The sequence below is a fragment of the Rhagoletis pomonella genome, unplaced genomic scaffold (genome assembly GCF_013731165.1).
Source record: "Rhagoletis pomonella isolate Grant_MI unplaced genomic scaffold, Rhpom_1.0 Rhpom_scaffold_00005, whole genome shotgun sequence".
Taxonomy (NCBI): domain Eukaryota; kingdom Metazoa; phylum Arthropoda; class Insecta; order Diptera; family Tephritidae; genus Rhagoletis; species Rhagoletis pomonella.
Window position 1 is genome coordinate 73739702 of NW_023458559.1, and position 22951 is coordinate 73762652.

The following is a 22951-nucleotide window of genomic DNA, read 5'->3' on the forward strand; positions in this document are numbered from 1 at the left end:
ATCGCCACCTTAATCGCAGAGGCTCTTTCAAATTTTTAGCGAAGGTGTATTTTAATAAATTCTACCAGAATCTGTGAAAAACACAGTTTCTTCTTAAATTTTTTACGTCTGAAGTAGGGCTTGATTGCATGAAATTTAAATTGCTGTACAGAGATGATGTTTATTCTTATTCTAATTTCGTACAAACGTCAAAAAATTACATAAATATGTATCGAAAATATTACCGTCTCATTGCCCTCTTCGCTCAAAAACTAAGGAGAGGGCAACGAAAGGCAATATTTTTTGTAGAATAGAAAACGCTATTAGTAATTTCTTCCTATTTGCATGCTTCCTGCAGTTTTCTTAGGTTTCCTGCTTTTTGTTCCTGATTCTCTTCCTTTTAGACCACTTTTATTTTATTTTTTGATGTTACATTTCTCTCTTCTCAACCTCCATTTGGCATGCAACATTGCACACAGAACTACTGCATGCCAGCACGATTTATGAATGTCGCATGAAAGCGAAATAATGCAGCATACTAAAAAACGGGAATGTGGGAATACATGTATGTTTGCAAAAAGGTGTGTATTGTATGTTTCTAGAAATTTTTTATAGCTTTAATGGCTGCTTTTGTTCTGAAGTATTACGCTACTGCTAGTAGATGAGAAGCATTGATATGACTACATATATATTTACTGTGCGATGGATTGCAGCGAAGTAAGAAATTTATACGAATTCTCCAAGGCAAAATATAAAGAAATTAAGTATTGGGTTAGTACATTTCAGAGACATGGTATTTAACAGAAGGACACACTTAGACAACAAAAATTGAGAAGAAGTGAGAAAAATGCTATAGCCGCTGTACTAGTGGGAATAATCAGCACTCGATGAACTATTTAGTAATGGAAGAGAAACGGTGAATGTGAGACATTTTCATACAAATTTACAATTTTTCAATTCGATTTCTTAGAAAAATTTTGAATATGCAGTTTTGTAGCCGTGTAAAGTTGAATTTAAAGTTAGTAAAATTTAGCGTTGATTTTCGAGATTTTTTTGCCGAGTTTTGTACGAAATAAAAAAAAAATTATTCTTTTGGTTTTTGCTGCACTCGCTGAACTATTTGTAAGCGCAGAAAATGTTTAGTCAACGGAATTGAACGGGAAAATGCAAGAAATTTTCATCGAAATTTAAAATTTTCCAATTCGATTTATCAGAAAAATTTCGAGTGTGGAATTTTGTAACCGATTAAATTTTAATATCAAGTCGCTAAAATTTAGCGTTGATTTTTAAGATTTTTTGAAGAGGGTGTTTTTTCATTTTGACGAGTTTTGTACGAAATTACAAAAAATTAATTCCGTTGGTTTTTGCTGCACACGGTGAACTATTTATACGCGCAAAAGATGTTTCGACAACGGAATTGAACGGGGGAATGCAAGAAATTTTCATCAAAATTAAAAGTTTTTCAATTCGATTTCTTAGAATAATTTTGAATATGCAGTTTTTTAGCCGAGTAAATTTTAATTTAAAGGCGCTAAAATTTATCGTTGATTTTTCAGATTTTTTTCCGAAGGGTGAAAGATGGAAGAAATCAAATTGAAAAATTTAAAAATTTCGATAGTAATTACTCGCTACTTCTTTTTTTTCGAGTTCTGTATGATTAAACTATATTTTTAATATAAAATATGAAAAAAATTTGGTATGAAAAATTTAAATAAATTAAATTTTTTACGCTCACTGTACATATGTAAATGTGCTTGATTTCACCCATATATTGGCACAAAAATTACACTTTCTCTAACATTGCATTTTAATTTCAGTGGTTACCCATTTTTGCGCTTACTATCTGCTATGAATTACTTTATTTAACTTGTAGGATCTCATTTTCTTTTCAATTTCAATTTCACTTCCATATTTTGCATTTATGTTTACATTCAAATGCGTTATTTTAGAGTTGCATGATAAAGTTTGCTTTACACTCCCACACATTTTGTTAACCAAAAGGAAAACGCAAATAAAAACAATGAATACAATTTCGAGAAGCATACTTTATGGCGCGCGCCGCATGGTCGATAAAACGAAATGCGGGAATTACCTTTGGTTGTATTGCTACAACAATGGGTCTACCAACATAAATGTGTATATGCCTATGCAGTATCTTTCTCTCTCTCTCTCTCTCTCCCCGTTTATCAATTTCGTAGCGAAGGTATGCTGTGTTATAAAAAACTGCCAATTTTGTAGCTTAAATTTATCTCCTTTTCAGAGTTTCATTCGTTATAATTCGAACATCTTTTCGTTTTCATGATAAATTGTTCTTACATATTTATTAATATTTCCTTTAATTTCGCAGCGCAGTAAAGCGTTTATATTTTTTGTTTGAAAATACTTTGGAATTGCGGATGCGCGATACGATTTTTTTATGAAGATTTTTTATGCGGGTTTCATTGAAATTTCATGCCGACTAAAGAAAGGTGTGGTGATTGCAAGTAGTATTTCAAGTATTTATTAGTATATAAAATAACAACGGTCTGCCTTTATTACATATGCTATTTACTTGCATTCCGTTTTACTTTACATTCGTTACTTTGTTTCTTAGCCTTTCGGTAGTAGGTGCGAAAAACCTTAGTTGAATGAAATAAAGTATTCATAAATTTTTTTATGTTCATTTACTGAGCTGCCTGTATTTTAGATTTCCTTAGTGTTGTTTAAGCGTAGCGTTTGAGGCTATATGTTCACCTTTTTATCATTTTCACACACGGCGCCCACAATTATATTAAAGCTTCATCAAAGCAGCTCTTAGAGAATAAATTTTTATCAACTTTCTATTAAGATGCAATCTTTAAATCAAAATACTTTTTGAAATAGAATACGCAAGGCGTCATAAATTTGAAAACTTATGAAATTTTAGTATAGAAAATTGCATGCTTGAAGTTTGAGAACTCGCGTTGATTTTTGCCGCCGTCTTTTGCGGCTTGTTTCATATAGCAAGTGCAATTTATAAAAAACTGGTGTTGATTTTTCAAAATTGTTTTTGCAAACGTTCTTGCGAATTTTCTTTTATAATAAAATTAGGTTAACGTGATAACCAGGCAGATGTGAACAGCCACATTGCGAATACTTATTAAAAAAAAAAATTAACAAGTGAACGCTGTTTTGAGCCACTGTATGCCGGAACTTGCATATTTAGCTACTTTCATCTTTGTAAAATTACAACCCAAATGAATACCGAAGAATATTATATTTTGTTCATTAACCAATCACACAAATGACCAACAAACTATGTGCACCCTGGCGTATGAGTAACATTTATATGCTTAACCTAATTAATTTTATGTAACATAAAAGCATTAGAATGCTAGTTAAAATGCAATGTAAATTAACTCGGCAAAGCATCTAGAAAAACTTGTAACCGCAAAATTTAATTGCTATTAACTAAAGCAGCATAAAGCTCACACTCAGTCCCCCATAAATCCCGAAAAAAAAACTCAAGTATTTATGTAATCGAACTCCAACACTTATAAACCAGTTAATATGCGTTCCAGTATTGACAAATTTTGGCGATATCTTTGAAATGGATAATTAAGTAATCAAATTCAACCCATCTTTGTACACAAATATACATATTTGATATTTTATTACTCACCTGCGTTTTCTTAACGCTCTGCGCTTCCTTCTCAACTTTTTATATGTAAATGTGCTCGGCGAAATTGTGTAATCCTCATCGAATTCCATTTCGATTTTGATTAGATTTTGTAAATTTAACTGGCAGTCCTAAAAAAAAAAAATAAAATCATATACATACTTACATTTTTTATAAAGAAATTGATAACGAAATTCTTTGTCAATTTTATTAAACAGCCACTGCTGTATTTACTTATTTCATTTATTTTGTGGAAGAACATCAAATCGTATTGACTTAAAATCAGTGACATTTATAACTAAAACCGGATAACGTTTAATACTTCATGGCGAAACTCATACTCAATAAATTTCGCAATTTAAAAGCGGATTTTATGCGATTGGAAACTAGTTTTATGCATGTATTTACATTATGGTGGTCCGTAATTGGCTTTCCAGTCACTCCTAGAACTCTAGAAATAACTTATATTATTTTGAAGTAGGTTGACATTTAGTGATGCCGCCAAAGCTTTGAAATTACCCATATATCTCGGCTCGAAACTGCATACTAAAAAAAAAATCTGAAAAATTTGCAATTTTACAATTTAATAAATGAGCACTTAAAAGATTTCCTAGTTAACTCTTGACAATAATCTTAAATTCCTCGTTCGAAAATCCAGAAGAAAAGATCAAAAAAATCACACTTTTTTTGGAGCTAGCTAGCCTAGTTAATTTTTTTTCGAGTGTTGATTTTTGAACAAATTTGTTTTTGAGTTTTATATAATGATTATATATTGGCATAGTTTTTTCTTTGGTGGCCATTATGTCAGCTTTCGAACACATATTTTCATTTTACGCCTATCGAGAGATTTACGATTGCTTTCATCGACACTCCCAAATCATACACTGTGCGCCGGCAAGCATCATTAAATTTCAAAAAAAAAAAAAAAAAAATACACGTTTCTTTTTCCTTTTTTAATAATTCTTCGCGGTTCCAATTTTTAGAGTTGTTATGATTAATTTTAAGTTTATCTCAAAAAATTTTTATAATGGGTAAAATTTACAGCTCAATACAAATCAGAAATTATGAACAACCCTTATAGATACACTTGGGTGTTTGCTTGTTTCACTCAGCACATGAGGTGTAGAGATAGAGAGCGCAATCGATTTTATGTCAGCCTAAAAGCACAAGTGCGCTAAAACAACAAATCAAACAAATGCTGCAACAACAGCAACATCAAAAACAACATTATCGTCGCTAACTAACATAATCGAAGTCAGCCCAACTCCATCCGCAAACCAGAGACCACACAAAAACCAGCTTTGATGATGCTGCTTGTATTGTTGCTGATTTTGCTGATTTATGCGCGAACAAGTATAGATGTGTATAAATCTTTACGAATACAAATTCACGCGCCAACTCATACATATACATGTACGTAAATATGTAGTTACGCTCATGCATACATAAACTGATAGCCTTTCTATTCACTGTGTGAATTTGTGGCATGACCTCGTCAATTTCTATCTGTGCGTGTATATGCGTGCGTGCGTACATGTGTGCTTATGTTTGAGGTTGTTGCGTTTATTCAGCGACCTATACATTATTGCATTTCTAATTTCGCCACACAGCCTTTGAAGTCAGTCTTTTGAAAATGTTGAAATGAAAATGCGATTTCAGCAGAAATAGAGAGCGTTGGCGGAAGTCAGTAGGGGGAATTGTGGTAATTCAACTAAAGCTAGTGGGTATCAGTCAATGGTGTGTGCACTACGCGTGAGTGTAGAGTGTTGCATATGTTGTGGGTATTAGATTAAATTTTAATTATTATTATGATCGAAATTCGCAGATATTGACTGAAATTTTATTGACCTAAATATTTTAGCCATTGCGGATGGATTAGTATGGAATTTGTTGTCAAGTTTGGCATGTCGTATGAGTAATCTAGGTAAATTATGTAGTTTGATTGATGGCGAAACTTTGTGAAAATTCCACAACTGAATTTTTATGTTAAATTACATGTATATTTTAGTCAAACGAACGTTTAAGATCTCAAATTAAGCATACATAAAATTTTCAATAATTTTAACTGCACATAAATTTTTTGTTATTTGAAAACAAGACATAAATTTTTGGTGCGTTGCAATCTGTTTACAGAAAATTTTTGGCCTTTTGTCAAAACTGAACATAAATTTTTGGTCTTTTAAAAAAAGGACATAAATTTCTGGTAACATAAAAAAAGAAAAAAATTGTATTTCATTTCAAAACTGGTTATAAATTATCCATTTGATAAATGTGTAAAAATTTGTGTGTCTAAACAGGACATAAATTTCTTATTGATCATTAATTTTTGGTAATGAAAAATTATTCTTAATTTTTTGGAATTTAAAAAACTCGTTTTTTTTTTAATTTTTGGTACGTTAATACTGGACGGTAATCTATGGGATTTAAGAAATTATATAATTTTAGTATTTCACAACCATAACATAATTTTTTGATAAGTCAACATAATTTTTTAGAAATATTAAAATTGGGAAGAAATTTTTAATTTGGAAAAAGTTCTTAGAAAAATTGTTGGTCATTTAAATAACGGACATATATTTTTGGTAATTTGAAAGGTGAACATAAAGTTTAATCACTCAAAACCACGACACATATATTTGAACTTTTTCTGGAAAAATATTTGGCCGTTTAAATATTAACGAGAATATTTGCTAATTTGAAAAGTAATTCAGTTTTTCACTATTTGAAAACAGAACATAACATGTGTAGCCAAACTGGCAATAGAAAAATGTTTGTTCATTTAGAAACTAAACATTTTACTCCGCTCATTTAAAAGGTAAAAATATCTTTGTTTTGAAACTAAAATGAGTGTTTCAAAACTTGTCATCCATTCATGCTAATTTAAAAAGTGCATATAAATTTTAGTCACTCAAATGCCGGACAAAATTTTTTGTTTTTATAAAAACTAGATATAAATGTCTGGTATCGTGAAAATTTTTTGGACATAAATTTTAGTAAAAAAAAAAAAACTTTTTAATATTTTTAAAAGTGGACATAAATTAAATGTTTTAAATGTTATCCAAAAACGGAAGATAAATTTTTGTTCAACTAAAGTATAAATTTTTGGTATTTCAATAGGCGATGAAAGAAAAACTGAAATCAAATTTTCTGTCATTTGAAAAGTGGTGAAATGCAGCTGAATCTCTGATAATATTAAATTTGAGCATACACTTTTAGTACAACAAAAACTAGTTATATATTTAGTAGGTAGAATTATCCAGAAAATGCATACATTCCTTTTTCACTTAAACACTGGATATATGTATAATTGATGCCAAGTGAAAGTAATATTTTGTTTTTGGACGATGAATAAAAAGTATGAACCGTAAAAAGTAGACAACGACTCTTAAATTGTCAAAAGTCTGTTCAGTTTTTCTTGTTCAAAGCCTCACTCTTTGTACCCCCTCTTAAGCAGCTTTTTGTTTCTTAAAAGAAAAATGTTTTTTTTTTCATTATTTGACCCACCTCTAACGTTTTGAAATGCCATCGTATGTCTATCGTCGCTGCTGCGTCTGTATCATCGATGGCATTTGAGCGGCACAGTCGTAATGTTGGCCAGCATTGGCAGCGTTTATTGGTGATTTCGCAACCAGGCTCTATCACTATTGTCTCATCGTTTGTACAATTCGTATTGTATTTTCGGCTGTGATATGCGGCATGTAGGGAGAATGATGTTGAGGGTAGATCTGAAAGTATATAGAGGAAAAGAAAAAATAATAATAGTTTAAGTGCTACGTAATTTTTTGATTCAAGGATATCGGAAATACAAACAAAAATATAATTTGTGGGAAATGAATAATCTTTAATACTACTGATTTCTATCGGTGAAGTTGAACATCTATGTAGTGCTGCAGGATCGATAAGCCGCATAAAAAAAAAAAAACAAAATGCGCCGAGAACATCGTAATAGGAACAAAAGTTCGTTAGATATATTAAAAAACGGTCATTAGAGTCAAACATTTGCTCGATGAAGGTCAAGAGGGTCACCTACATATAAGTTGAAAATCGTATGACATGATATTTATCTTTATACATGTGTAGATTGCCATGAAATTGAGTGCTCAACTATGTACATCGCCACGAAGTCAAAAGAAGTATCGGATGACAAGATTGTGACGGGAAAAAAATGCAGAAAAGCCGGGATAAATCCCATGCATCATAGAACAGCTCGGATCACTCACAGCTAAGCTTAGAAGTGGAAAACATCTGTACAGCATAAGGAAAGGTTGTCAAAACATCTGATAACCCTTCACATGCACGTTAAACCCTACAATTATGACATCGGAGGCTTCCTCAGCTTTAAGGATTACTGAGTGACAGGACGTCTTTTACGCTGACGAGTTGACGCCCTTTGATTGAAGGTAAACGCATATCTCTCCGAATTTTATCATTTCTGCAGTGCAAGGAGCCTACCGCTTCCCCAACGACACCAACGATGCCCCCTCTACCACCTGGCTGAAGGAGGTCGAGCTTCAGTTTGGTCTAAGTTAAGGTCTAGTTATTGCTCTGACATCCCAAACATACATATGTCCGGCTTGTAAAGGTTCCCCCACGACACCAACGACCTCTTCCCTGTCCACGTAAACTCATTTGCTAACTTCTGCCCACAATCCCAAAATTCGTTTTCAAAGTGTTTTCGTTGTCGGTCAGAACAAGGCATTAGGAACGTTTCTTGTGAAGTAAGTTTTTGCTCTGTACCTCAGTAAGTTAAATATGTAGAGAAAACCAACTTTTATTGAAGTATCTCTCTAAAAAATGTATAAGCTAAATTCCATTAAACGTTACAAAAGTATTTAAGAAATATGTAGCATAGGTACTTAGCATTAAAAATTAACCCAGAGACTATGAAAATACTAAAACCCCAGAAGTTCCTGTTTACAAATTTTTAAAACATAATTTCAGCAACTCAAAGTGACATTTTTATTCAATTTCGTGCATGAAAGCGTGCTTAAAAAAAATGAAAAAGTTAAATAAAATACATGAAAAGACTCATTAAAGTCACTCAGGCTTAACTGAATTGCTTTGGGTACCCTCCTAGATAAGGATTAAAAAAAAAACATTAGCTATTTTTAAAATTTAATAAGCCAAGTGCTGCATAAAGCTAGTCAGCGGGTGCAACAGCACACACACACACACACACATGTACAAGCATTTATCTAACTATGATGATGATGTTACCTGCCATATAACATAGAAAGCGCGCGTATTTGCCGCATATGCCGTGTGGCAGGCAACATACTACCAACACAACCTTGACACACTTTTTCGCTGTCCCCAAGGTATACGCGAATAACAAATCTAGATTTAACTTTGTGTAATCGCTGCCGTTGCTTTTTTGGTTATTTTAATATTAGCACAAAATGTTGCTCGTCTTTTACAAGTAGTAAGCATAGTAGTAGTAGTACTAGTTGTAAAAGAGGTGCACCACTGCTAGTTGTTGTTCTTATTGTTGTGCTGCTAATTCCCTTTATGACCATTTTACATGGATGCTGTTGAAAATGCTTTTGGGCATCGCATAGTTATACTTATGTACATATATATGTACCTACATATACGTGAGCAAGTAGACAATGCATTTTATACAAAATGCAATTTCGCTGCAATTTTATCTGTCCGCTTGCGTTTTTATGTGAAAATGAGGGTCGTTGTGCCAGTTGGCTTATTATCTCTGCATGTAAATTTCACTTTATATAATCGCGAAATGCGTTTTTAAAATTTTGCCAAAATGCTATATTTCTCTATTGCTATGTCTTCACTACAAAGGAATTTTTATAATACATAATATGGCTTTAAAATGTTATCTTTAGTATAGTTGAAAAGAACTAGAACTCGAGGTCACACCATCGCTCACTTTCATTTAAGCAAATTAAAAGAATTTTTGTGAATGTTAATTTGATTCACTTCTACTCACTAAAACTTTAAAATTTGTTTTACAAAATTCTTAAAATGATGCCAGGCGCTAAATCTTGTTTACCGGAAATATCAAGAAAGAGGGCCGAAGCATTCCTATACCTTACTGGCACGAAGTAGGAATTGATGATGGTCTTCATGAAGCATATACAAGTTTGTTGTTGTGTTTTGTGGCGGCTACTCAAACCCGCCTAGCTCGGCTTGTCTATCAAACGTTGTCGTCGGGCGTAGCTAACGGAAGACCCAGCAAGTGCGCAACTTCCACGGATTCTGTCCATATGGACAAGGCCGTTAGCTGAGTGTGATTTTGGGGGCAAGCGAAGAGGTACCGTGATTAATGTGGCGAGTCTCCGCATGCTGGGAACTCGAGGGCATATCTATGTTCACTCTACTCAGGTAAGAGCTAAGCCCTCTGCAATATCCAGAGCGAAGTTGGGCTTTTGTGGTGCGAGTGTGCCGTGGCAGATGATGCTCTGTCCCATCCACGTGGGGTGGTTGTGTACCCAAAACGGATTTAGAGGTCGGGAGTCGATATAGATTGAGATTGACTCCCTGTGAATGCCGATTATGGCCTGTTGGTATGCTGCCGGGTTCAATGGTTGTTTTATGAACCTCTGGACTTCATCTGCCGGTTCGTATAGATGCCTCCTGACGTGTCCTGGCGAGGGACCCCTTTTAGAGTCAGAAAAGTCTCAGAACTCTGAGTTGTAACCCTCATTATGATCTCAAAGGAGAGTCAGAAAGGAACATATTTCCCTTTTTAGAAGTGTACGCTAATACGGGTCCAAATTATGAGTCATATTAGAGTCTGAAATGGGAAGCTTTTCTGAGACTTGTGGACAAATCTATACTAACATAACACGCTCCGATATCTCCTCCTCATCAAGACGAAGATCGCTAATCATCTCTGTAGAGAGGCCAATACGTTGCATGTGAGAACGCAGGAAGCTATTATAGGTTAGATAACTAGTAAGCAACTAGATATTGATTATATTCAAAAGATTTATGTCTTTCTTACCAAAAGAATATTAAAAAATCCTAGCTTGTCTATAGCCATATACCGCTTCCAAGTCTTACAGGAACAGATTATGAGCTTTTCCTAGGTGAACTTGCGACCTCGTTCCCACTATAATGTAAAAATAATCTCTTAGTTTGTGGAACTTTGCCCTCAACCCCATCGTGGATGGACGGGAAAGGATAAGTTGCCTCTGCTGGCGATGCAATGTAAGGTTAGGTTGGGCGGCAGTCCTAAGTACAACTCATTTAGACTCAGGGTCTTTTGTGATATCGCATGAGGTTTTTCATTATCACCGTACTCTTGTAAACCACTTGGTTCTTAGCAAAAACGTGCTTAGGCTTCAAATGTTCGCCGCTTTGCGATAATCGAGATCGTTTATCAGCATGCCTTAAAACTCCCTGAGTAACTGAATTTTTTTTTCATCTCTTCACAAAAGCGCTTAGAGCTTTTGTAAATTATAGTTCATTGTTTCCATTTTATTGCCTAAATTTCCCTTAAGCGCACTAAAGCACAGCGCTATGCATTTCTGCGCAATCACCAAAAAAAAAGGCAAAGCAAAAGTACAGAATAGCTGAGATAGGAATAAGCGGTGACCCGAAAATGTAACAAAAGTGCGCAAAAACAGAAACATTCTGAAATAGTGATAATAAGGAAAATACGTATAGAAAGGATACTTTAGGAAAAATGCGTATAATAGAGAAAAATGCTGTGGACAGTCCCAGAGCGAATATTACATCTAAGCACTCTACAACTAAGCCTTCTTTAAGTTTGAATGAAGTTTTATAGCTTGGCTCGAAAAAAATACCAAAATTCTAAGTTAAGGATAACAAAAGTGAATAACACTCGCCAATGGAGTTATTTGTGTTCATGCATACGGGTATGTGGGCTACTCAATAACATATGCATGGTACCTATAAATGAACAAACGTCCGCACACATGCACAGACATAATGCCGTTTAAAATTGTCAACGTTTATAGATATGGGAAACTAAATAATAACAATGAGAGGTGAACATATGACCACTACTGGAAAAAAGGGACAAAACAATTTAGTTGAATGATGCGCTGCGCAGAAAGGCTGCTTTTATTTGGAAATGTAAAAATAAATAAACAAAAGACAAAAAGAAAAAGAAAGCGTAATTTATTTGATAGAAAGAGTTGGGTTGGCTGAAAACGGCGATGATGGGCGCTTATATTCTTTTGGTTAAAAAAAGAATGAGCGTCTCGAATGCTGCTGGCATTCGAAAAATATTGCATACTTGTGGGCGTTTTGGACAGTTTTGAGCGAACCCAGACAATTTGATTTTAAGTGATGCATTGGGCGTATCGTTAGCCGATTTAAACGGTTGTGGCTGGGTGGTTTATGCTTGAGGGCACATATGTTTTATAGCGAATGAGACCGCAAGAGCATATGGAGAGCTTGAGCGTATGAACACATATGTATGTACATTGTACATATATACATAGACATTTCGGGAAAAAAATGAACAAACCAGAGGAGAAGCAATTACATATAGTTGGAAAAAGGAATGGAAAATGAAATTAAATACAAAAAATGGGGATAAACATAACTGTGTAGGATTAAATTTATTTATGTGAATTTTGAGGCTGCCTTTTATACATACTCGTGCATACACTGTCGCAAGTGCAGACAATTTGTGCAGTAAAAATATTTAATAAATAAATAATATAAAAAAAAAACTTTTTAATATACAACGCTTTTATAAATGGACTAAAAAGTAGAAAATAATATTTCTCAGTCCCATAGAATTTGTTTTGATAACTTTTGATTTTGAAATTTTAGCAAAAGTCATTATAAACAATCTATGAAATTGAAAATGAAAAACGTGGAGCGCATGCAATACAAAGCTTTCGATTTAATTGACAATAGTCAAACTACATAACGTAGACCTAAAATTTCTACAGCGAAAGTAGAACTTTGAAATCGATTTTAAGCGGTCGTTATTCATATACCCACATACATACATACATATATTACTTTTCATATCAATTCAAGTGTATTACATGCGCCCCACGCTTTTCATTTTCAATTTCATAGATTGTTTATAATGACTTTTGCTAAAATTTCAAAATCAAAAGTTATCAAAACAAATTATATGGGACTGAGAAGTATTATTTTCTACTTTTTAGTCCATTTATAAAAGCATTGTATATTAAAAAGTTTTTTTTATATTATTTATTTTCTACTTTTTAGTCCTGTCTGAATAAAATTTTGCAATAGATATTAAAATAATTCTACGATATTAATAGAAAGGTGCACACACATGCATTTACATATGTATGTACATACAAACGAGCACCAATTAATTTTATTTAAAGAAATGGCGTGTCGTCTATTTCCGCTGTAGCAAACGTAGTACATAGGGCGACATCTAGATGCCATCTACCTCGCCCTATTCACTACAGATGTCGCCCTATGCACTATGCTTTTTTATAGGAACTTTTCAAAGCAAAGGTTTTATGGTGTCGGACACACAACATTGAAAGTTTCTGGACACACAACATTGCAAGTTGATCACAGCGTTGTAAAAAGGATGAATTATTACTATAAATATGTAATCGCGGCTCTGGTGTAGTGGTTAGCAGTGTGCGCTACCATTTCGCAGGGCCTGGGTTGGAGCCCGGTTTCCGACCAACATCAGTAAATAAATCAGAAAAAATGTGTTTCTAATCAGGAAAAAAGTGTTTCTATCCCTCGGTAGGCAAGGCCAAACCTCTGCCATAAAAATACAATCGCCGTTCACAGTGGACAATCGGAAAAGAAGCTTAGCCAAACACTAACATATTGTGTAAGCGACAGTGTAATATATTATTATGTAACTGTCTCCGCTTATGGATAAACACATATATTTATGTACCTTAGGATGGTACAAAATGAGAAAATACGGAACTTTAATACTCTCGCCCCCCAGAATTCTTCTATATCGAAAAAAATTATACTCCTAATTTTTTTTATTTTAAGATCAAAAAAATTTTAGAATTGGCGCTCAAAGTTTTCCATCTATTTTATATGGGGGAAAAAGATGTTTAAATTAAATGGAATTCTTGAAAATCAATATTTTTCTATCGGAAAATGCCGTTTCTCTTCATAAGATTTCCAACAATAATATTAATTTGTTTACTAAACCATTTTTTAATACAAACTATTTTTTATAGATCCCCCAAAACACCAACAAAAAAAATGCAATGGGGGGACCCATAATAATCGTTCCAAAAATATTAACTTTCAAGTATTCTACACCATTTGTATGAAACGTACAACCTTCTCTTTGCCCTATACGCACAAGCACTAAGAAGGGAGCGAAGAGAAGGCAACATTTTTTGTAGAAACAAAAACGCCATAAGTACAACTGAGTGAAAGGAGAAATATTATAATTCGTAAACTTTAATTTTGCTCTATGTATATACTGTTAATTAATCGGCCATATGAATAAAAACTAAATAATTGCTCTTTCTTAAAATGTCAGACCTTTTACCTAAATTTATGTGAATAAATCGAATAAAAGGTCTGGAATTTTAGAAAAAGCAATTGCTTTATTGGTTTTAAAGACACCATTCGAAACTTCATTCCGAACAACAGTTTTCCTTCAGCTCAGGTGACATATAGTGCTTATTTTGACTATACGACAACTATAAATTTTGACCTTTTTTTAGTTTTTTTCAAAATTAAAAAAAAAATATCAAAAAAATTTGTATCAAATTTTCACAATACCGTTGATTTTTGGCAATTATTTTGTTCACGGTGTTCTGAATTTTTCTGCGTATAAAAATTTGTCGACAATACTACGTAAGGGGAAAATTTTCAACAAGCCACGCGTTACTGCAACCACTTTAAGTTTGAACTTTGCTGTTCTAAAACTGAATGGGCTATAAAACTGGACTGGACACTTTTACTAAAAAAAAACTACTCCCAGAAACTGTCTTTGATTGGCAAATCTATGTTACTTAGCCGAAAGGGTCTCCACACTGGAAACCCATATCTTCTTGTGAAGAGTAACGAGTCCGTTTTGTCTACGTTAACCCCTAGCCCAGCTGGAGATGCCCATGCGCCTGTGAAAATGACTTTCAAGACACGTAACTGACAATGTTTGTTTGCTTTCCGGTTAGGTATTATTTAATATCATCTATTAAATTTTGCCTTTCTCAATTCTACTTTGATTTTCTGCGTTTCTTAGGAAAAAATACTTTGGAACCGAGCAGCAAATCACGAATGCTTAAGGATAAACACGTAGTGACAAAATTTTTCTGTAAATTATTGCAGAAGTCTAGACAATTAATGACATTTTTCATTGGCCTCTTAATTATTTTGCCTTTGCACTAAGAAAGAGGCAATTCATAGCAATGAAATTAATTCGCCAGAACGATGGTTAGTTCCGAATAAACTGTATACAAATATGTACATATGAATGTATATATTTGGGTAAGCAAGTTCAAGTGAAGCAAATGAGACAAAGCGCAATGAGACAAAACGTCGCAAACGTAGTGGATTCACTGAAGCAAAGAAATGCATTTTTCCATAGTTAGAGAGGGAATAAGACAAAATCATCAATTTATTAACGTCTAGTAAAAAGCTTTGCTTCTCTTCAATTTTTTTTCAAATAAAGTAGAAGAAAAACTATACCTACAACCAATTTAGCCATTTCCACCACTTAGGGCAGACACTTTAGTGTAATCCATTCCTTTTATCTTTACCATTTATTGAATTTGCCAGTTTTGATTAAATTTACCAGCCTTTTGATTGGGTCAGCATATGCTGCTGGCGTAGAAAATGGAAAACAAATGTTAGATGTGCCAAAAATCCTTTCATGCCATCATTGGCTTATGTCAGCATTTTAGACCTAGTCTTCAAAAAGGCACTTCCAACATTTTAAGTGCCCTTACAGAGGCGTAAAAGTAATTCAATAAAATAAAAGGCAAATTCTGTTTTGTATGGCTGGTTGGCTTTTAGGTTAAAATTTCAAATGAAAACGAAATGGAAATGATATGTGATTTTGGTTGTGCGGTACGATAGCTCAGTAGTTTTGTGTATTTAAAAGTTTTAAATGTATATGGATGCTACTTATTGACGAATTTACCTAAAAAAGAGTTTTTTTTATAGAAATATTAAAGGATAAGTACTGTTTATGATTCTTCTGCTCTTAAGGTAACTTGAACTAGAGCAAATTTTCTTGTCCTTTTTCAAGTTGGTCTCGATTTCCTTTAAAGTTACTGAGCTAAATTATTATGTAAAGTAATTTTAAAGCGACCAGACCGATCAGTTGGAGCGGAATAAAATTATAGGGATATATTTAAGAAGCGACTTACCTATCGTATAATTCTCTCCAGAACTCGTGTTCAAAAATTCGAATAAGAAACATACTAAGTAATTAGCAAAGCAATGGAATTCATTCACAAATTTTGTAAAATTTTCAGTACCTTTCCTAATTCATCCCGGTGCACGTTTTGATGCCTACTTTTGCAAATTACCAAGCTTTCACAAACAACTATTTTTGCTAACTTAAATAAAGGCAACTATCTATGTATTTCCTTTTCAGTTAATACCCCATTAAAGAAAGCTTGCCATTCACATTTCGCTATCGATATACTTGGCGTAATCGTATGTCGCTAACAGTTTCGCACTATAAGACTACACGGCGTATGAGCAACGTCGGATGTAAAAAAAATATATGAACAACTGCCCATTATAGATATTTGAAAATACATACCTTATAGACTATAGTCGACCTATTTACAATAGAAAAGAAATTTGGAAAAAATGGAAAATATATACCAAACCCTGGGGTACACAACCAGCTTTAATTTTTCGTGTATACACAGCTGTGATGACACCTACATATAATAACGTAAGCGACTGCAGCTTGGTGATTCTGTTGGTTTTGCTTTCTCTGCATTTGAAGGTTTTAGCGAAGGTCACACAGCCTATTTCGACAAAATCATATTGAACAGTGGACTGTTGGCTGGTCGTCAGGACAAAGTTAACTTCTCATACAGAGGTAAAAATACCATTCATTACTACCGGCTCCGATTCAAGTGTTAGAAGTCTCCTTTCGGAGAGCCATTTAACCAACTTCCAGCATTTATAGCAAATCAAATGCCACAGACTCGATCCATTACAATATATTTCTGCGGGTCTCTTCAAAAAGGTTCAATTAATCGATCCTGAACTTACCTTTTCAATTCAGCGATTGTGAACTCCGGTTAAGGGTTCCCTTTAATAGTCAACGAACTTAACAATAAAGGCTCCATGGCGGAACAAAAATTTGTGTAAACTTTTTAACAGAGCTACATACATATATATCATAAGTAAAGAACTCGCTTTTACACAGGAATAAAAAAGGTTTTTGCAGTAATTGCCGAAATCTACAAAGTCTTGCAACTACGCATACGAATGAATAAGGCATTCTAATGAGTCTCCACCGACATCTGCCATATAAATGTTTTGGGCGGAGCGCATAATGTATCTATATATATCTTACTTTCATAGTATTTGATACAGAAATCATCATACCAGCTTATCTCCAAAAGGGACATCTCATCGAATGCCCAGGAGACCAAAATTTCTCCTCGGAGAACTGCAGTACTGAAAGGTAATTAGTGACTAATGGCATCTGGATCTGAAATCAAGCTTTTCTTAATCAGTGGTAACTAAATTTTCCAATCGAAATTTTTGGTATTCTCAATCTAACAAAACATAGAGGAGGTAGCACAGTCAGCAGATAAGAGTTAACAGTAACAGCTAGACTGACGTAAAGCTGATAAACTCTTAACATGTAACAATACTATTTCCTTTTCATTTTACGAGACTTGTTTATACCCACCGTTGACTACATATATTGATTTACTATGAAAAAAGTTTCTTAATGCATTTAAATATCCATAATTTTGAAATGTTTTAAATAAAAATGTTATTGTTTGTAAGAGGGAGATATATGAAAAAATCACTAAAAACATATTTATTTAAGCGCTTTGATCTCCAGTTCAATTTCAATTAAATCTTGTTAGAATACCTTGAAGCAAGTTATACATGCATACGACGAAATAAGCCAGCTAAAAAAAAAGAAATGGAAATATTGATAGAATGGATAGACGACAGGAATGATATGAATGAATAATTCAAAACAAACTTCTGCGGCAAAAAAACGAGCTGTGAATCAAATGACCACTTCACATTGAACCAGTCGAAGAGGCAGTGAAGCAAAAACTCGTCACTCTCGGGAAACTTGAACGCGCCGCTAAAATCAATATTGAATGGGTGGTGGAGATGTATTAACATATGTACATACATACCCATATATAGATGATTGAATTTTTGCGAGTGCGCAAAAGTAGGTAAGCTTTAAGAGTTTGCATTTAGAAGCAAATATTTACTCTTCTCGTATGTGTTACCTACACATAACTTTATGTGTGCAAGTTTCCAACTCGAGGCAATTGCGCAGCATTAAACTTCAGTTTTTTTCATCAAAGCTGCCAATCAATTCGCACGCACGAAAGAACAACAAAAACTAATATGAAACATACTCACAAGCAAGTTGAAGAAAGTTGTTAGCAGTAGACCGAGGTGGAGAATTCAAGGGGATTATGTCAACGCGATACAAGGATATTCGATGACAACCACGACAACGATGGACGGCGCATGAGTGAGTTAGGCAAACTCGCTAGCTACGTCGCTAGCGCCGTACATGCCCTGCAAAAAATTGTGCGACTAATCTCTAAAGAGAGTATTCCGAGATTACTCTCAATCGGGTACAATTGGGCATTAATTAGTCGCAACTAGTCTCATACGGGTACTAATGGAGGTCAATTAGTCTCGACTCATCCCTTATGGGTATAATTGGAGATCAATTAGTCCCCAACTCATCTCTAACGGGTACTAATAACGATTTAATGATATGTACGCACTTAGTCAATGAAATTTCATGTGCGGCGTTGGCACACAGAGAGAGCATTCGCCTAACAAATCTGAGCAACCCGGTTCGAATCTCAGCTGGCGCAAATTTTAATTTTTTAAAAGTGACTAGTCGCGTTTTATACCCTTTCGGGTATAAAGGTGAACAATTAGTCTCTTCATAGGACATGCTCGAAGAAAAGCGAAGAGTTCATTCCATATAAAGAGATCAGGAATGGTATTAGTCGCATGTTCCTTTGCGATTGCTCCCGGAGTCATCCCGGATTAGTCCCATTTTTTGCAGGGTGTAAACAAAACACATACACATATAAGAGGATATGCTTTTATGCATAAGGGATATGTGCGCCAGTTAATGAAACTGCTGCACATACGAACTGAAATGTATCGTTTATACCTGGGTTTATGCATATACATTAGGATGGGTCAAATTGTACGGCAGAGAAAAAAAGTGGAAGGCGTAAGGTAAAAACTAAATCTACGCCTAATTCTAAGAAAATTACCCAAAGAAACTAGGGGTCTAAAATTGAAACCTAGCCCGCGCCGGGAGATTTCAGTATCGGCGGGAACTAGGTTTTTATTTTAGACCCATAGTTTCTTGCGGACGTTTTCTAAGAATTCCACGTAGATTACGATTTTGCTATACGCTTTTTGACCTAAAAAAATTACCACCCTAATATACATACTTACAAATACGTTTACATTTGTACGTATAGATCTATATAAGTAAGAGTTGCACTTGAGTGGCACAAGTGGCCTTTTGCTGATGTGTGAAGGTTTTATGCGAGGCAGCTAGTCGTCAGTGTAGAAAACCACTTAGCAAAGAGCGTACTAGAAGCTAGGTGAACTCTTATACGCGGCTGTTTGAATGCACATATGTGCATATACATATATCTGCACTTAGTTAGTTAGTATGTCGTAGGAACACAGCGTGAAGGACATGGGTAAGATTAATAAAAGCAAAGCATCCTTTGCACCCACATGCGCACGCATTAATTGAGTGGTCTCATGTTACCTACAGGAAAGTATACATATGTGTATGTACATTAGGGCGGGTATTTTTTTTTTACTATGCGCGTATAGCATAGGAGGATTCTAGGTGTAGTTTTAAGCAAATTTGCCGAAGCAACCATGGGTCTAAAACTAATTTGGAGTTTGCCAAATTGTGAAAATGGGTTTCGAAGAAAATGTGAAAATTTTCACTGTTGCAGCCTCTGGTGGAAGTTTTCAGAGAAAGATAAGTGAATAATTGGATTTTACATACCAAAAAATCCCTTATAGCATGTCTTTATATAAAATTTAGCACTTCCTTACGACACTACAGAAAAATGCTAAGAAACTCATTTTAACAATTTGGCTAACCCCAAATTGATTTGAAACCCATCGTTTCTTAGGAGAATTTGCTTAGAATTACATGTAGAATCCATCTGTGCTATACGCGCATAGTCGAAAAAATGTCCCATAGAAATTGACCCACCCTAATGTACATACTTACATATTAATAAACGACGTATACATAATGCTTGGGCGTAAATATGTGATACTTGTGAGAATCCCTTGTGGTATCTAATATGCTCATACACATGCCACTAACTAAGTAAATGTGTATTACTTGTCAGCTGTGAGAGATGCTGGCGCATAGCAAATGCGACCAACGGAAACATGTGACCACAGATAATGTACAAGCGTGTAAACGGCGAATGCTGGTAGGAGTTGTGGTAAATGAGTCTTCGATTGATTAGAGAAATTTTCTTTGCGAATTCTGATGCATTGAAATACTTGTACAGGATTCGTGATACTTGTAGAAAGTTAACGAAGAAGTTTAATATTGGGCAGAGGGGTAAGAAGTTGGTACTTACGTCATTTACTTAGTTTTCTGTTGGATGCACCTACGTTATACAATGATGGCTTTGCTTTTTCAAAGTTATTTTCTGACTCTATGGTTTTGTAGTCCTTGGATGTGGAATTCATCACAGAAAATTTTGTTTGGTCCGAAACCAGTTATAGCACACTGCCCTTCAGCCATGGAAGCGATTATCATAAAATGTGTGAATATTTTGCTCAGAAATGACTAAAAAGATTCGACGTGCTGCAGGTGGGAAAGACTCATGTCGACTCATTTTGTGCTTTTGTCCCGCCTTTCCAAAGATTAAGTATAAGACTGTTGGCAGTGATATGTCGATACCTGGACCCTTTTATTTAATAAATAATGGGGTCATTCCATGTGAATGTGGCAAACGACATAAAATTTAAAATGCCTTAGTTATGAGTAGTAACCGCATTAAACTTTTTACATTTTATTAATTTGTTAAAAAATATTAAAAAAAGGTGCCATTTTTGTTTAAGGAAATTTTTATTTTATGCATAATTACTTTACACCAGTCCTAAGGACCTGTCCCATTAGTCGCTTAGGAATTGTATGGTATTTTTTTAAGGAGTTTTATATAATAGTTATTTATCTATGTTAAAAAATATGCCTCACTGTTGCATAAGGTGAATGTAAAAATGTTTCATTTAATTTGAAAATGGTTTTATTTAAAATGAAAATGCTATATATTTCTCTTTATAAAGATTATGAAATAATAATAACTTCTTAATTTAAGAACGAAATTCTAAAAATCGCAACAATTAACTCCAACAAATACATGCAAAAGAAAGAGCCGTCACCTACGCTTCAAATCGTTCCAAAAATATACCCGCATTAACGCTAATGTCTTACTGATTTCCCAGCAAGTTTGCCACAAATGTTTATTTATGGAATACTTAAGTATAATTTTATAAATGCGGAAATGATGAAAAAAGATAAAGTTGAAGCACGTCACCGTATGTGTACGACCAAGAGAGTGAAATTTATAAAGAAATTTAAATTGTCTTTAACCCAAGTGTTGTGGAAGGAAAAAAGGGTGATTGAACTTTAACTGGCAAAAGTAAAATACTTATGAAAAAGTGGGTTAGATACATACAAACATTTATATTACATTCGTAGTGAAGGAACAAGCAAAAGCATATCTTCGCTTAAAGTACCAAACCGCGTATCAACAAAATGCAAAACCGCAAAAAATTATTTTCTACAGAGTAAAAACATTCATATTTCAAAATTATTCTCTTTTTTTATAAAGCAATCGCCTTTCTGGCGGGTATATTTCAGAACGAATGGATAAAGATTAAGCCAAGAGCTTGTGTGAGCAAATCCAATTTTCGGCAGCAAATGTTAGTTGCGCGGTTTTGCGGAATGACGATACGCGGTTTTGTACTTTAAACGACGATATGTACATGTAAGAGATAAGTATCTGCCTACTACATGCAGTGTAAATAAACACTAGACAATCTATGTTTGTATTCACATACAAACAAATGAAAAAGTTTACTATTCGCCAGAATAAAAGGAATGAAAGGCTGACTATGAGCGCACGCGAACTACATACCTACACACACAGCCTTTGTGTGCGTATGATGTCCTTATTATAAGTTTTCCTTTGCGCTTTGAATTGCTTCTTATGACTCTGCTGGTTTGCAAAAACGAACAAAAATTATAGTTTTTTTGCAAAAAAGAGATGTAAAATATCATTACGCCCTCACATTAAGTCAGCATTCTACGCAAATTTAAAATTGCCAACAAGTCAAGTGCGGTAAATGTTCTTAATATAGCACAATTTCTGGGATCTTTTTATAATTCTAATTTTTTTTAAGTTTTGGATTTTTGTTTTCGCTTTAACGCAATTTCATTAATTTCTTCGAGAGAAATTTATATCTACATCTTCAGCCAGAATATAAAATAATAAACTTTCAAACGTGACTTCATGTCAGGCGTTCTCATGTTGCCAATTATAATGAAAATTATTATGTTAAGAGGTGCAAATATATAATCAAGCGAATAATGAGCAAAAAATCACAAACGAGATGGCGCATTTTTATGAAGAGAAATCTATAATAAGTAATGAAATATGACAACGTTATGTCGCTCAGTTATTTTCCAATAATTTCCCTCTACGAGCACAAGTCTTATATTACGAAACACATTTTAATTATGACTTACTACACATACAATGGTATTAATTAGATGAACAGAAATGTGAATATAAAGCAGTTGATGACGATAAATTTACATTTACGCTGAATTAAGATATAAATACACGTAGCTACACAATTTTTTTGGTAGCTGTATACGTTCAACCCGTGTATTAAATTGGTTGTAGCAGGTGGGGGATGCAATTGGGCACTAAGGAGATTGTCTTTTGTCATACCACGTGAATTTTGAACGGAGAACATTTGACCTAATCGGTCAAGCGCTTCACCCCATCCACCGATAACGTTTCAAGGCTACTCTTTCATACCTAGTCGCTGTGATCTGAAACCCGAAGAAACCCCAAAGCAAATCATAGGTTATACGAAATCATAGTTAAGCTTATTATGTTTTAGAATGGATTCTTTGGTGAAATTCAC

The 22951-nt window shown here is 34.1% G+C and overlaps 1 protein-coding gene across 1 annotated transcript in view; it reads right to left on the reverse strand.

The window, feature by feature from the left end:
• The window catches only part of LOC118739484 (cysteine-rich motor neuron 1 protein-like), a 94347-nt gene that overhangs the window by 39410 nt on the left and 31986 nt on the right, over nucleotides 1–22951 (reverse strand). The window contains exons 4-5 of the mRNA XM_036470839.1: nucleotides 7121–7341; nucleotides 3620–3747 (exon numbers count right to left, since the gene is read on the reverse strand). Coding sequence (XP_036326732.1) covers nucleotides 3620–3747; nucleotides 7121–7341 — 349 coding nt within the window. The remainder of the gene's footprint in view (nucleotides 1–3619; nucleotides 3748–7120; nucleotides 7342–22951) is intronic.